Genomic DNA, 14,607 nt, shown 5'->3' on the forward strand with positions numbered 1-14,607 from the left:
CTGATAAAATTACATCATCCCATTGGGAGATGCTCCAGCCAGTGGGAGGAACCAAGCCTTTCCTACCTAGAGAGAAATGGAGCTTTTGGACAGCAAATTATCCTTCTTTCCACTGGATTCCAGAGGAAAATTGGACCTTTCTACATCATCCCTGGACTTTTGGAGGAAGGTTGCACCCTCCTACAGGAGCACTGCTTCAGCTAAACCACACCTGCCACTGCAGGGGGCTGTAGCCACCATTTGATCAGACTGCTACCAATACCCTGACTGACAGGGTGTCAGGTTATATTCTGACTCTGTCAGGGTTGGGATTGTATTTTGTAATACTGTATTTCTATTTTAATTCACCCAGTAAAGAACTGTTATTCCTAATTCCCATGTTATTGCCTGAGAGCCCCTTAATTTCAAATTTATAATAATTTAGAGGAAGGGGGTTTACATTCTCCATTTCAAAGAGAAGATTCTGCCTTTATTGGCAGACACATGTCCTTAAAACCAGGACAGATTTTGGTGCCCAATGTGGGGCTCGAGGGCACCGAGAGATAAAAGGAATAACAATTCTTGTATAACCTAAGTTTAGTGTATGCTGGATATAGACACCTCATTAGGTGGCATCATGTGGTCTAGCTTACCCTGGTGGGGCCAGGTGCGATGCTGGTGGGTCTGGGACCCTCAAAGTGGGATCTGGGACCTGCCTCACATTGGGAGTTCAGGTCCTGGACTCCTCAACTGAGGTCAGGGACCCTCAAACTGTAATCTGGGCTCTTTAAACTGGGTCTGGGATTCTCAAACTGGGATCTAGTGCCCCCAAAATGGGGTCTGCACCCTCCAGCAGGATCTGGGATCCTCACACTAGGGTCTCAGCTCTTCAGACTGGGACCTGTGCCTCTCAAACTGGGTCTTGACCCTCCCCCCACATGGAGCTTGGACCCCTGAAAAAACTGAGGGGACAAGTGGGGAGGTGAGGTAAGCATTTATTTGCGGGTACAAAGATTCAATGGGGATGGGGAGATCTCAGGGTGGCATTTGGGATCCTCAGAGTGGGTTTTGTGGGGTCTCGGGGGGAATTTGGGGGTCCCAAGATGGGTTCTGGAGGGCCCCAGAGTGGACTTTTAAGGTCCCAGGGTTGATTCAGGAGGTTCCAAGACAGATTTTGGGGTCCAAAATGGTTTTTGTGTGTCCCAGGATGTGAGCAGCTCTCAAGAATTGGCGCCCCCTTGTGACTGGGAGGACTCAGTGCCTGACTTCACAGTGGGGGAGCCTTGGGATTTGAGGATTCCCAGAGTGGATTTCAGAGTTCATGGTGGGTTTCACCCTCCCCAGAATGGATTTGGGCATTTCAGGTTGGGTTTTGGGATTCCAGAGCAGGATTTTAGGGTCCTAGGTTGGATTTTGGGGGTCCTAGGCTCAGGGGATGGATTTTAGGGCTCCAGCACCCGCAGCGCAAAGTCCAGGGCGGGGGCGCTGTGGGTCATACACCCCATGGACACCACGTTGATGTGGGGCCCCAGAAACTCAGGGAGGGTCCCCAAAACGATGCCCCCGCTGGCCTCCACTGTCACTCCGGGATGAGCAGCCTTGACCTGTGCCGCCGCCGCGTGCAGCTCCTGGGGGGGACACCCTGTCAGCAGGGAGCACCCCCTCCCCAAAATCTGGGAGTATGCTGCACATATGGATGTGCAATGGATGCTACACAGTGCAGAATCCCCCAAATTGGCCCAAATCTACCAGTTTGGGTCGCCCCCCACAAGAAAACACCAATTCAGGGATTACTCCACCCCCTGAGCTCCAAAATTGGGGTGTCCACCCCCAAACCCTCCAAATCAAGGGGTATCCCAATTAAACCCAAAGCCCAATAAAAACAGGGGTTTTCCAACCAACATCTGCCCAACTGGGGGCACCACCCACCACTGACCTCCAGGCAACCCCAAATTTGGGCTCTCCAATCCAAATGGCAGGTCTCCCAACCAGAATCCCCCAAAATTGTGGTCTCCCATCCAATCCCTCCAATCCAGGCATTTGCCCACCAACTGACCCCCAAATTACAGTCCCCCCACCTAAACTCCCCAAGTCCAGGGTCCCTTCACCCAAAATCCCCCAAACTGGGATTACCCAACCCTCTGACCCTTCAAAATTGAGATTCCCCCTCGTATTTTTGGGGCTGCCCCACATTTACAGCAGATTCCCCTTTGACTGGTGCAGCCTCACCCCGGGATGTTCCCCATTTTTTCTAGTCTCCTCAGTTTTGGGGGTCTCAGCTGGGGATAGAAGAGCCTGGATCTATGGGGTTAACCCCAAATTTTTGGGGTGTTCAACCCATTTCACTGGTCTACCTCGCATTTTAAAGGTTCTCAACCCCCAATTTTGGGGTCCAGCCTCACACCTGGAGGGTCATCCTATTCTTGGGAGCCCCTGCCAGATTTTGGGAGCTCACCTGGTGAGGGCAGAGATCAAATCTATGGCGTTACCCCCCTTTTTCGGGAGATCTGTGTCCCATTTTGGGGGTTTATCCCCATTTTTAGAGTCCAATCTCCCATTTTTGGGGTCCAGCCCACAGCTGAGGTCCCACCATTATTGGTCCCTCTCCGACTTTGGGGCTCACCTGGGGGGCCAGCTTGTCCAGCAGGACGATGTCAGCCCCAGCCCCAGCAGCCGCCAGCGCCTCGTCCGCACTCGAGCACTCGACCCCCAACCGGCAGGTGAAGCCCCCGGCCTGGCGCACCCCCAAAATCATCTGGGGAAGAGGGGGGGTCAAGGGGAACCCCAGAGCGACGCCCGACTATGGGGCAGGGTAAAATGGGGGCTCTCCCCAGTCGTTCACTTAAAACTGCGGTCCCCGCACTGTCCCCCCAAAAACTGGGGTCCTCTCCCCAGAGTGCCCCCAATTCAAGGGTGTCTGCTGCCTCCAAAGTTGAGGTTCTCCCAACCAAAATTAAGAGTTATCCAACACATGATCCCCCCCAATGCAGGGGTTACCCCCCAATTTCCCTCCCAAACTGGGCCCCCCCCACCCATCCCCCCCAATTCAGGGCTCCTCCCACAGCAGTCCACACCCAGAATACCCCAATCCAAGAGTCTGTCCCAAAATTGGTACCTCTTTAAATATTGGCACTTCCCCACCACCCTCGAAGATGGGGGTACCCCAAACCATCGTTCCCCCAAAAACGAGCCCCCATCCATCAAAAGCCCCATTTCCTCCAAGCCTTATATTCCCCCCATCCCCCACCCCCAAATTTGGGTTGTCATGCTTACCACCCAGAACCCGCCAATTCAAGGGAACCCCCTTTCAATCTCCCCAAAAACTGGGGTGCTGCCCCCGCAGTCTCCGCCTAGCACTCCATAATCCAGGAGTCCCCAAATTCTGGAGTCCCCCCACACCCAGAACCCCCCAATTCAAGACCCTCCCCCACTGCCCATTAATTTTGGCGTCCTCACCTGCTCGAGCCCCCCCGCTGCCGCCGCCAGCGCTCGGTGATTGTCCTTGAGGAGGAGGAGTCCCCCCAAACCTCCCCGGTGGGGGTCAGCGCCCCCCACCCCCAGCGCGTATTTCTCCGCCAAGCGGAACCCGGGCGTGGTTTTTCGGGTGCCCGCCACGACCCCCGCCCATCCCTGTGCCCGGGCCACCCCCACAGCCCTGGCGGCCATCGAGGCCACCCCTCTGCAGCGCCCCAGAATATTGAGGGCGACCCTCTCCCCTGCCAGCACCCCCGCGGCCGGACCCTCCACCTCGGCCACCAACACCTGCCCGGGGGGCAGCGCCGCCCCCTCGGGCACCCTCCAGCTGAGGCGGCACCCCGACACCCCGAAAACGGCCTCGGCGAGGGGGGCCCCCGCCAGGACGCCCCCCGAGTCCCCCCCGCCCTTGCTGAGCAGCTGCGCTCGGACCGCGCTGTCCCCCACGGTCGCCACCGCCGCGTCCGGCCAGGGCGCGTCCTCGTCCAGCCAGGAGCGCGCCAGGGAGCGCAGGCGGTGCGGGGGCGGCGGGGGGGCCCAGCCCCGGGCTGGGGGCGAGCGGGACATGGTCCGGGGGAGCCTGGGCAGAGAGACAGAGGCGTTATTTGGGGGCTGCGGGACGGGGGATTGGGGTCATCCGGGGGCATTTGGGGTCCTGTGGAGGGGTTGTTGGCGCCCTAGGAGGGTCCCTGAGAGGGTTTGGGGCTCCTCGGTGCGATTTTCAGGGAGATATTTGGGTCTGGAGGGGGTTGGAGGGGTTGAGGGGGAAATTTGGGTTGTTCTTTGAGGGGTTTGGGGAATATGGGGGTCCTTGGGAATTCCCAAACACCAATTCCTTGGGGGAGTTTTGAGGGGATGCTTGGGGGACTGAGGGTCACAGCAGGGTCCTTGAGGGGATACTGAGATCTGGGAGGGATTTTCAGGGAGATATTTGGGTCTGGAGGGGTTTTGAGGTATTGAGGGGGAAATTTGGGTTGGTTTTTGGGAGCCCCAGAGTGACACCTGATCCCTCAGACCCAGTATGGGGCAGGGTAAAATGGGGGCTCCCCCCGTCTGTGAATTAAATTGGGGTTCCTGCCCTGATTGATCCCCACAAATCAGGGTTCTCTCTCCAGAGCCCCCAATTCAAGGGTGTTTTCTGGCCCCCCAAATTCGGGGGTCCCTAAACTACAAACACCAAAATGTAGTTACCCAACACACGATTCCCCCAGTTCAGGCTATTGAGGGGTTGAGGTGGAAATTTGGGTTCCCTTTGAGGGGTTTGGGGAATAGGGGGGTCCTTGGGGGAGTTTTGAGGGGATGCTGGGGAGGGGGCTGAGTGTCACAGGATGGTCCTTGAGGGGATATTGGGATCCGGGAAGGATTTTCAGGGAGATATTTGGGTCTGGAGGTGATTTGGGGGTTATTGAGGTGCGGAAGGGGAAATTTGGGGCATTCTTGAAAGGGTCTGGGGGATACTGGGGCCTTGGGAGAATTTTGGGATGGGTTTTAGCGGCTCTTTAGCAGGATTTGGAGTGGATCTTCAGGGTTTTGAGGATATCTGGAGGGTCCTTGAGGAGATGTTGGGGTACTGGGGAGGTTTGGGAAGTCATTGGGTCCTGGGAAGGGGATTTTGGGCGGGTCCTGGGGGGAGGTTGGGGGTCATCGGAGCGTCCTGGAAAGGATATTGGGGTCCTAAGGGTATTTTGGTGAAGATTTTTGGGTGCAGGGGGGCTTTTGGGGTGCAGGGGGTGGATTTGGGGGTCCAGGAAGGAGATCAAATGTGGGTCCCATCCCACAAATGCAGGTCCCTCTCCTCCTCCTGCCCCTTGCCCCCCAGCTCAGGGGGGTCCAAAGTCCGGAGTGGCCACATCACCCGCCCCTCCCCCCCCACCCCATTCCCGAGACTCCCAGGTGGGGGAGGGGAGCCCCACTGACCTGTCCAGAGTTGGAGGCGACTGAAGCCCGAATTGGGGGTCGGGAGGTTCTTACCTGGGGGGGCGTGGCCCTCCTCTCCCCAACGCCCAACCCCGGGCTGTGATTGGCTGCCTAGAGGGTCCCCACCCCCCCCCCCAAAAAAAAAACCCCAGGTAGTTTGGGATGGGGGAGGAGAAATTCCCTTTTTTGACAGTGGCATCGGGGGGTGACTGACAGGCAGGTGAGGGTGACAGGAGGTGACAGTGCCAGGGGTTTGGTGACAGTGCCAGTGGTGCTCCTGTGGGCGGGGCTGGGGCCGAGGGGCAGGACAAGGTTGGGCTGAGGGCAGAAGATGGAGATGGGGGAGAGGGGATAAGAACGACATGGCGAGGGGGGAATGGGGGACAGGGAGGAGATCAAAGTGGCTGGGGACAATGGTGGAGGGGACAGCAGAGGGGGCATGGAGATGACAGTGGGGACAGGGACAAGAGTCAAGACAAGAGACCAGAGATGGAATTGTGGACATGGAGAGGGGCATGGACATAGTGGTGGGGTCATGGGGATGGGTAGGTGTGGACACTGCTGAAGGCCTGGGCAAAAGCTGTCAGGCCTTTTTCTCTAGTTCTAAGTATTTTTCTCAGGCCATGAAACTTTCTCAGCCTCAGCTAGGATTTTTCCCAAGCTAGAGACTTTTCCTTTACTGTAAACATAAGAGAAAGAATCATAACAGAGATAAGCACCTGCAAAATCCATGGGAAAGCCTGGCACAAGAGGTGTCTCTCTCTCTCTCTGCCCAATGATCTGTCTGTATTTTGTTTTGCACAAACTGCCTTATTTAAGGCAATGGCTTCTTTTAATAAATTGCTCTTTCTTGCTTTCCTGCACCAAGCAAGAGAGTGTCTTGTTGCTGTGTTTTCTCGCCGCTCCGTAATCTTTCTCCACGGCAACAGGTAGGCAACCAGGAGGAGATGATCAAGGTGACAGCAGATCGTGGAGATGACACAAAGATGGTCAATGTCACCTGGAGATGGTGGTGGGGACAGTGGTGGGAAGAGGGATCAGATGGTTGAGGTGACCAGGAGATGGTGGAGGGAGCAGGGAGGGAGGAGACAGGGTCAAGGACACCTGGAGATCATGGAGGTGACCAGGACATGGTGGTGGCACATGTGGAGGGGACAGGGAGGAGGTGGGGGAGACAGGAAGATAGAACTGGGGCCATGGAGATGGGCAGTGTAATGTGGAGAGGTGGTGGGGACAAGGGGAGGACATGAGGGGGGATGTGGAGATGTTCAAGGTGAACAGGACATGGTGATGGGACATGAGGAGGGAACAGGGAGATGGTGGTGGGGACATGGAGATGGTCAAGACCAGCTGGAGATGGTGGAAGGGACACAGGACGCAAGAGAGAGGGGACAGGGAGGAGCTGGAGGTGACCATGGACCGTGAAGATGACCACGGAGGTGACCTGTGGGCAGAGGGCACGGTTCAGGGGGTACATGGGCCCATGGGAATGGGGGATTGGGGATGCTGGGTGTGTTGGTTTCACGTACTTGGGGGGAGGGGAAGATTCACCTCAGAGCAGGCTCCATGAGGCTAGGAAGTGGGAGTGGCTCTCCTGTCTCTGGGAGCTTCCCTTGTGAGCTGCTGGCACCAATCAGAGAGCTGATTTGGTGATGGACAGCTCAGAAAACCAATGAAAAGTTATTTCGCTTTCACAAATCACAGTGGATCAGGTATGCTGGCTCTCTTTCGGCTTCTGGTCTCTGGGGGTGGTGGTCACCGGCCGGGGGCTGCGGCCCGGCTCTGGGCTTGGCCTGGAGTCCGGCCTGGTGCCCCAACTCTGCGGGGGGCCCAGCTCGGCACCAAAGGCTCTCCCTTCCCCCCTCCCCTCCTTGCTCTGAGATAAGAAGCCTCCAGCTGCCTGTGTTGTTTCTTCACGATCTGTATACAATTGTAACTTCTTTATGCCTGAATAAGATCCTCAATCTCCTAAGCATTCCCTGAATGAGAAAAATGAAAGCATCGAGATTACAAAGGTCAGCAGAATAAAGTTCCTGGTTGGAAGAGATTGAAAAGATGCAAACTGGTAAGTAGCTGAAAACCTTTTTTTTGTGGGCTAAGGGGATTGTGACTTCACTAAAATTCCTTTAAACTGTGAAATATACTTGGGGAGGTTTGGGGTGCTTGAGAAGAAGACTTTTTTTGTCTTGGAGATTTGGAGCTCTCTCTGTTCTGGGACTGGAATAAGGACAGAGACATTTGATAGTGAAGGAGATGAAGAGAATCTTGTTTTTCAGCAGCCTGCCTTTAAAAGTAATACCCCATGTGTGTAACATAACCCATTGCACAGCTCTGGAAGGACTGTGACAGAATGGGAGGAGAGTCATAATCTGCAATATTTTCCCGGGCGGATGTGGATTGTGAAGGTGAAGACGCCACCTAAGCCATAACCAAAAAGGGACTTTTCTCTCTTAAGTGAACTGAACTGATTATTTGAATGTATCACTGACTGAAGTGCTCTCTGTATGTTTGTTGGTAAGAAATGTTGAATGAAGGGGAGGAGGGAACAATCTAGGGATCTTATTCTGAATATTTTTTTTTTGTGTTATTAATAAATTTCTTCTCATACCTTTCTAAGTTTTAAGCCTGCCTTGTCTCTACTCCTGGGTCCCGTCTCTAAAAGAAATTAAATATATTAAGGTTGGCAAACCCAAGTCACACCTTGACACTGGGACAGGGGGCTATGGGGACATGGGGACACGTCCTGCCCCCTGGCCACTCCAGGTATTTCCTGGCGATGAACTGAAGGGTCTTGCCCAGGAGGACGATGGGGAACGAGATCTTGAGCACCATCAGCCAAGGAATCAGCGACAATGGCATCAGCTTGGGCATCATCAGGAGGCACTGGGGGACAAAGGGGGAACCCCTGGGGTACATCAAACCCCCTTGGCCACCAACCCAACTCCCATGGCCACCAAACCAAATGGCCACCATTCTGAGGGTCACCATCTTCATGGCCACCACCCCAATGTCCATGGCCACAGACTCCCCACTCATGGCCACCACAGTCATGGCCACCAGACCCATGGCCACCAACTCCACAGCTACCAACTGATGGCAGCCAACCCCTCCATGGCCAACTGTGACAGCTGTAGCTGGGCTAGAGCTGCACGAACAATTTGGCCATAGCAGACACCACCCTGACCAGCCTGGCTCATTGGAGAACAAGAAGTAAACAAGTCCCCAAGTTTAAAATGAAAGGCTGAATTCAAGTTCAAATAAGGGGACCCAGACAATCCCTTTGAACTGGGAATACACCCGGATAATTGGCCATGGAGATGGCAGAGTTCAGATCTTTGACCAGTCATATTTGTAAGCATGGGAAATTCCAAGCCCCAATAAAAGAGAGTGCACATCGATAAACGGGGCTGTTGTTGCATGAACTCGGTGTGTGTGTGTGTCACGTTCCTGTCTCCACCATCAGCCACACACCCCAATCCCTACAGCTAGCAACTCCCCATGGCCCCCAGACCCACACTTGATGCTACCAGCCCCATGATGTCCACCCTGAAGGCCATCAAGTGTGTCCATGGCTATCATCTCAGTGGCCACCAAGCGCTATGACCATAATATTGATGGCTACCAGCCCCACCCAAGGCCATCAATATCCCCATGAATGCCATGTTGATGACCACTAACCCCATGGGCACCAGCTGTCCCTGTGGCCACTATTCCCCAAGTCCCCCCTGTGTCCCCCTGCTCCCCTCTGACAGGAGAGGTGTGGATGGAGAGGATGATGAAGAGCAGGGATGTGGAGAGGCAGATGGAGCCCATCAGCCAGATGTTCACCCCGGGTGGGATCCAGGCCTGTGACTGGATTTCTGACTGGCTTTGGGGGACAAGGGGGCATTGGGGGATCACCATGGGGGAAGGGATTGGGAGGGTCATCATGGGAAGGGACATGGGGGGACACGGTGGGAACACAGGATGGATGGAGCCCATCAGCCACATGTTTACCCAGGGCACCATCTGGCTCTCTGACAGGTGAGGATGGACATTATGGGGCAGTAAGGGGTCACCTTGGGAGGGACAGGGGCATGAGGGACAGCATGAGGACACAGGAGGACATGGGGTGTGGACACAGGGGACATATGGGGCAGGGATTGGTTCTCCAACAGTCTGGGGGTCTGTCAGGGACATCTGGGGGTCACCATGGGGTTGGGACACACACTGGACATGGACAGGGGTGGAAGGTGGGGGAGGAGGGTGGGTCGCAGTGGGGGAGGACATGGGGGAACACACTGAAGGGACACAGGGGCATCATGGAGGGCATGGTGGTGATGGTGATGATGATAGTGGTGGTGACAGTGTTTGGGATGGGCAACTGCTGCTCTTCAGTCCCAGCACCAGTGGAGCCTCCCCAGCCCCCAGGAGTCCTCCCTGGGTGTCCCCACATTGTCCCCTGAGTGTTCCCTGCCCAGGGCACATGGTGAGGAGGGAAGGGAGAGAGACCCCTAGGGGACCCCAGAGTCACTCTGGTCATGGTGGGGAGGGGAGTGGAGACTCGCAGGGGCGAACAAGGGGCACAGAACACAGAGGGACACAGAACATGGACATGGGAACACACGTGGAGATGGGGACACACAGGGACACAGGAACACACAGGGACATGGAAACAGAAAGGGATGTGGAACACACAGGGACACAGAACACACAGAGACACATAAAACACATGAATGTGAGAATGGACATGGGAAGACACACAGACATGAGAACAAGCACACATGCAACACAGAGTTGTTTTGCTGCAGGGGTTTATTGATTATTCAGGGGAAATTCTCAGGGCTCTCAGGGGATCAGGGAGATTATCCAGACATGATCATCTCCTCATGCTGCTGGACGGGGACAGGACCTGGGTGTCACCACCAGTTCCAGGCCTGAAAGGCAGAGCCCAAATCGTGACACCGGTGTCCACTGGAACATGCGAGGGACCTTGTCCCCACCCCTCTCTTTGCAGGGACCTGCAGCAGGAGAAGGGATTTGGAGCCTCACACACACCTGGGACTGGACTTGGCTCCTGAGATCCGTGTGGTTCCCAGAGCCCCTGACCCTGGAATATCCCAAAACCTCCCAGAGCCCTCACTGCCCTCACAGGGACACTGGGTGTGCCCAGAGCTCCCCAGTGCAAGGAAAGCCTTGGGGACAGCTCTGTCCACCTAACCCCAGCACACGGACCAGGGACAGACCCCTCCATGTGTTCCCAAGCTCTACCCACCCCAGAGGGCTCAGGGTTCTATGAGGATCTTTGGGGGGGCTGGAGATCCCCCAAGATTTCTCACCAGGGCATCCAGAGGAGCAGCCAGACATCACTCCTGCTGAAGCTGCACCTGCTCAGCCACGGGGGGCAGGGGAGAAAGGTGGGGTTAGAGCCACACAGGGGGATACTGGGGCATGTTGGGAGATACTGGGGCATACTGGGGTGTACTGGGGCACATTGGGGTGCACTGGGATGAACTGGATGGAGATGACCAGGACAAGGGAAGCTCTGGGCCAGCAGAACTGCGGGTACGCACCTCAGACCTCTTCACTCGTTGGACGCCATTCTTTTTCTGCAGAGAGATGGGGAAATGTCACTGCTCACTGGGCTGTCCTCAGTGCCAGCAAGGCATGGGGGGGCCCAACTGGCCCCCAGTTCCCACACTGGTGCCCCAGTTGCAGGACTTACCACAATGCATCCACCTATAACTCCTCCTACAGCTGTCTGCAGACAGAGAGCAAAGGTTTAGTCTGGAATGGCCCTTGCAGGACTCAGGGGGTCACAGGTGTCCCCAAGCCCCATGGCAGCCCCAATCTGAGGAGGAAAATCCCTTGTGCTCCCCCAGTCCCACCCCAGCCAGTTCCAGCTGATGCCTGTTCCTGCAGGGACCACGGTGGGGATGGGGACAAGGAAAACAAGGAGAATTTGGGGCCTCCGAGGAGGAGGGAACAGAGCGGGGTGAGAGGGACCCAAAGACACTGAACTGGGGGAAGTTGGGGGCCCCACGGGATGGGGCTGGGGGTGTTGAAGGGATGGGAATGGGGGAATGCAGGTGCGGAGGCAGGAATTCCAGTGGGGGGGGTGTGGGGGCTGAAGTGGGAGGTGGGTGGGGGCAGAAGAAAGCAGGGGCAGAGGACCAAAACTGATGGGTTTGGGAGGGGCTTTGGGAGTCCAGGAGGGGGATTTGGGGACACCACTGTCATGGGCAATGGGAAAGGGAAAGAGGAGAGGAAGAGGACTGGCCATGGTGCTCTTTGGGGGTGACTGGGGTGCACTGGGATGGGTGGGAATACAATGGCAGCCTTGGGAAGCTCTGGGGTGTACAGACATGCACTGGGGTGCACTGGGATGCCCTGGAGGGTCATGGCCATGAGAGGGGAGAGTCTGAGCCCAGCAGAAGAACTCAGGGTACTCACCTGGCCATTAGAAATGCCACCACCTTCCTGTGGAGAGACCATGAGATGTCACTGGGGTGTCCCCAGTCCCAGCAAAGGCTGGGGGTGACCAAACTGCCCCCCAGTTCCCACACTGGTGCACCCAGCTCCAGGACTTACCCCAGCACATATAGCTTCACCACTGCCATCCATGGCCTGGGGAAGGAGAGCAAAAGGTTGGTCAGGATTGGCCCTTGAGGGGCTGGGGGGGGACACAGGTGTCCCCAGCATCCCCTTGCCCTTGTCTGTCCACTGCTCTCAGCAGAGGGTGACAGGGATTTGGGAACATCACTGCAGGGTGAAAGGCAATGAACGGATGGCAAAGACTGGAGAGAAGACACTGGGAGTCATCTGGAGGGGACGGGGAGTGAGGGGAGGAGGAGGGTGGGGGGCATTTCCGAGTTTGTGCCATTTCAGCCTGGCTTGGGACTGGACCAGTTCATCCCAGTTTGGCCGAGTTCAGCCTAGTCTGCTGTTAAATGAGTTTGGATATCTTGGTCCCACTTCAGCTCATTTTAGGATTGGCCTTTGTCCTTGTGTGGGAAACAGAGGAGTTGCTGGGGAGGGAGGTGCCCAAGGGGACCATGAGCATGGGATGGGATGGCATGGCATGGGAAGACTCAAAAGGACGGAATTTGGAGGGAGCAGGACAGGAAAGCTCTGGGGCCCTGTCAGGGAGGAGCCGGGTTGGAGCATCCCGTGGGGAAGCCGGGCTCTGGCAGCGGGAGTTGAATTGCGGTAAGGGGAAGGACAGAGGCCATGATGACAAGGAGAAAGCGGCACAGGCTGGGGCCAGGGAGCCCGGCAGAGCCCCTGGGTTGGGAAGTGCCCCAGCCCTGAGCCCAGCCCATGGCCTTGGAGTCTCACCTTGTTCTGTGCCGGGAGGCCCAGCAGGATGGAGAAGAGCAGGGCCATACTTAGCACAGCTACCTTCATCTTCCTCTCGCTCTGGGAAGTGCTGGCTGAGGCTGCAGCAGGGCAGGAGCACCTCTATCCCTGCCAGGACTCCTCCCTGCACCCTCCCTGACACCACCAAGGCCAAAGCCTGGCTTCGCACAGCCCCCAGCCCTGGCCACAAGCCCAGCCCTGGCACAGAGTCCATCCCAGCTGTGGCACGGATCCAGACCCCATGCCCAGATCCCTGCAGCTTCCTGCACGGGCCAGCGGCCCCTGGAGGGGACTGGGCACCCAGGGGGCCAAGGAGGGCAGGCAGAGATCCAAAGGCAGCTGGGGACACTGTGGGGACAACCCCCACTCCAACACAATCCATCCTCCAACAGACCCCAGCACCACAGCCCCCATCTCCCGGTTCCCCTCCCCTCCCCGAGTGCTCCTTGCAGGACACCCCAGAGCTGAGCCCAGCCCCAATTCTGATGAGGCAGAGCAGGATTGTCCCTGTTCCCACTGCAGCCCTTGGGCTCAATGTGGCTGCACTGACCCCTCTTTTTGGGGCACCAACATCCCAGGATCAGGGAGAATGGGCAGGTGGGAGCACAGCGGGGTCCTGGGCCATGGCAGCAGCTGGAGCACTGGGATCTCCAGTCTGTGCAGGTGCCCTGGGAGCACTGGCCAATGGTGGCACTGGGACACCAGGGCTGGCCTTGTGGCAGTGCTGGGGTGGTGGCACTGCCTGGCTCCAGCCCATTCCTGACCCTGCAGCCCCAGACTTCTGTGGGCCCCCAGGGGAAGATCTCCTGCCAGAGCCCTGGCACAGCCACGGCCACCGTGTCCTGCTGGATCAGCCCAATGCTGTGCTGAGCTGGCCCAGCCATCGGCTCCCAGGGCTCTGTGCCCAGCAGGGCTGTGGCTCCAGGCTGGGCTGGCACTGGGACACAGCTCCCACAGCACCCCTGGCCCCAGGGATGGCCCTGTCCTGCCCTGCCCTCATCCCAGCGCTATCCCTGAGCTGGGGCTGACCTTCCCAGCCGATGGTCCTGCGCTGCTGTCCCAGCTCAGAGGCCCCTGTCAGGGAGCACAGATCAGTGACAGTCCCTTCCAGGGCTCCCACGAGCTGCCAGGGCCTCCATTCTCCACTGACATTCCGTGACATTTCCAGGAGATGGTCCCTTCTCATGGGACACTGACCTCACAGATGGGACCTGTTGTGGCACAGGACAGAAAATCCTTCAGGCCTCTGACTTGACTGTTTGTGTTAGATTTTCCTGAGGAGCCAGCAGTGATGTGGAAGATTTTCCTTTTGCCTCTTGTTGCTTTGTTCCTCCTTTGTTGGAGAATTGAGGAGCCTTTGTCCTGGAGGGGCCCAGGGACATTCCAGCCCCTGCACACAAAAGGTGCTGTTCCAGATGTTCTCAGCTGGGCATTCATGGACTCTGCATAGATGTGCTCTGATTTCCAGATCAGCAGCTCACCGGAACATGTAAAATTCCTGGCTCGGTGTCTTATGGATAAATGGGTTAGAGAAGTGTCCAGGGGGTCTGATGTGCAGCTGATCTGTCCTGGACTGTTCCCTTCCTCTCCCTGAGCAGGACAGTGAGCAACCTGGGAAGTTTCTGATTTTCCTGCCATCCTTTCTCTGGCATTTTTTCCACACTCAGCTTCCAAATCAGTTTCTGGCTTGGCCATTCTCCTCTGGCTGTGGCCATGTTAAGGGTTGGGGTTTGTTCTCTTACTGTCCCAGTTTAAAGAATTTTTCCCATTATTATGCTAAGGGAGCCTGCCGTGTTGCGCCCATGCTCTTTGCAGGACTCTAGACAAAGGGGTAGGTGGGGGCTGGTTTCCCGGCACTGCTCTCTCACAGGCGAGCTCGGAGGGGAATGACTGCCATCT

At 56.7% G+C, this 14,607-nt stretch overlaps 1 protein-coding gene across 1 annotated transcript; it reads right to left on the reverse strand.

Annotated features, from left to right (window-relative positions):
- Positions 1-1,030: 1,030 nt before the first annotated feature.
- On the reverse strand, positions 1,031-4,233 carry QPRT (quinolinate phosphoribosyltransferase). Its single transcript, XM_056515509.1, has 3 exons — positions 3,436-4,233; positions 2,603-2,734; positions 1,031-1,607 (listed from the first exon to the last, which is right to left on the reverse strand). The coding sequence occupies exons 1-3, from the start codon at positions 4,018-4,020 to the stop codon at positions 1,422-1,424; spliced, it is 903 nt and encodes a 300-aa protein (XP_056371484.1). The 5' UTR covers positions 4,021-4,233; the 3' UTR covers positions 1,031-1,421.
- Positions 4,234-14,607: the final 10,374 nt, after the last annotated feature.

The sequence above is a fragment of the Oenanthe melanoleuca genome, unplaced genomic scaffold, assembly GCF_029582105.1.
Source record: "Oenanthe melanoleuca isolate GR-GAL-2019-014 unplaced genomic scaffold, OMel1.0 S001, whole genome shotgun sequence".
In the NCBI taxonomy this organism is placed as follows: Eukaryota; Metazoa; Chordata; class Aves; order Passeriformes; family Muscicapidae; genus Oenanthe; species Oenanthe melanoleuca.

What these genes read in the sequence shown, in the direction of transcription:
- QPRT (XM_056515509.1), bottom strand. Translation starts at nt 4,020, where the DNA reads ATGTCCCGCTCGCCCCCAGCCCGGGGCTGGGCCCCCCCGCCGCCCCCG. An exon ending in CAGCGGGGGGGCTCGAGCAG is followed by an intron (nt 2,735 to 3,435) that starts GTGAGGACGCCA and finishes CCTCTTCCCCAG; the next exon opens with ATGATTTTGGGGGTGCGCCA. An exon ending in TGGACAAGCTGGCCCCCCAG is followed by an intron (nt 1,608 to 2,602) that starts GTGAGCCCCAAA and finishes TGTCCCCCCCAG; the next exon opens with GAGCTGCACGCGGCGGCGGC.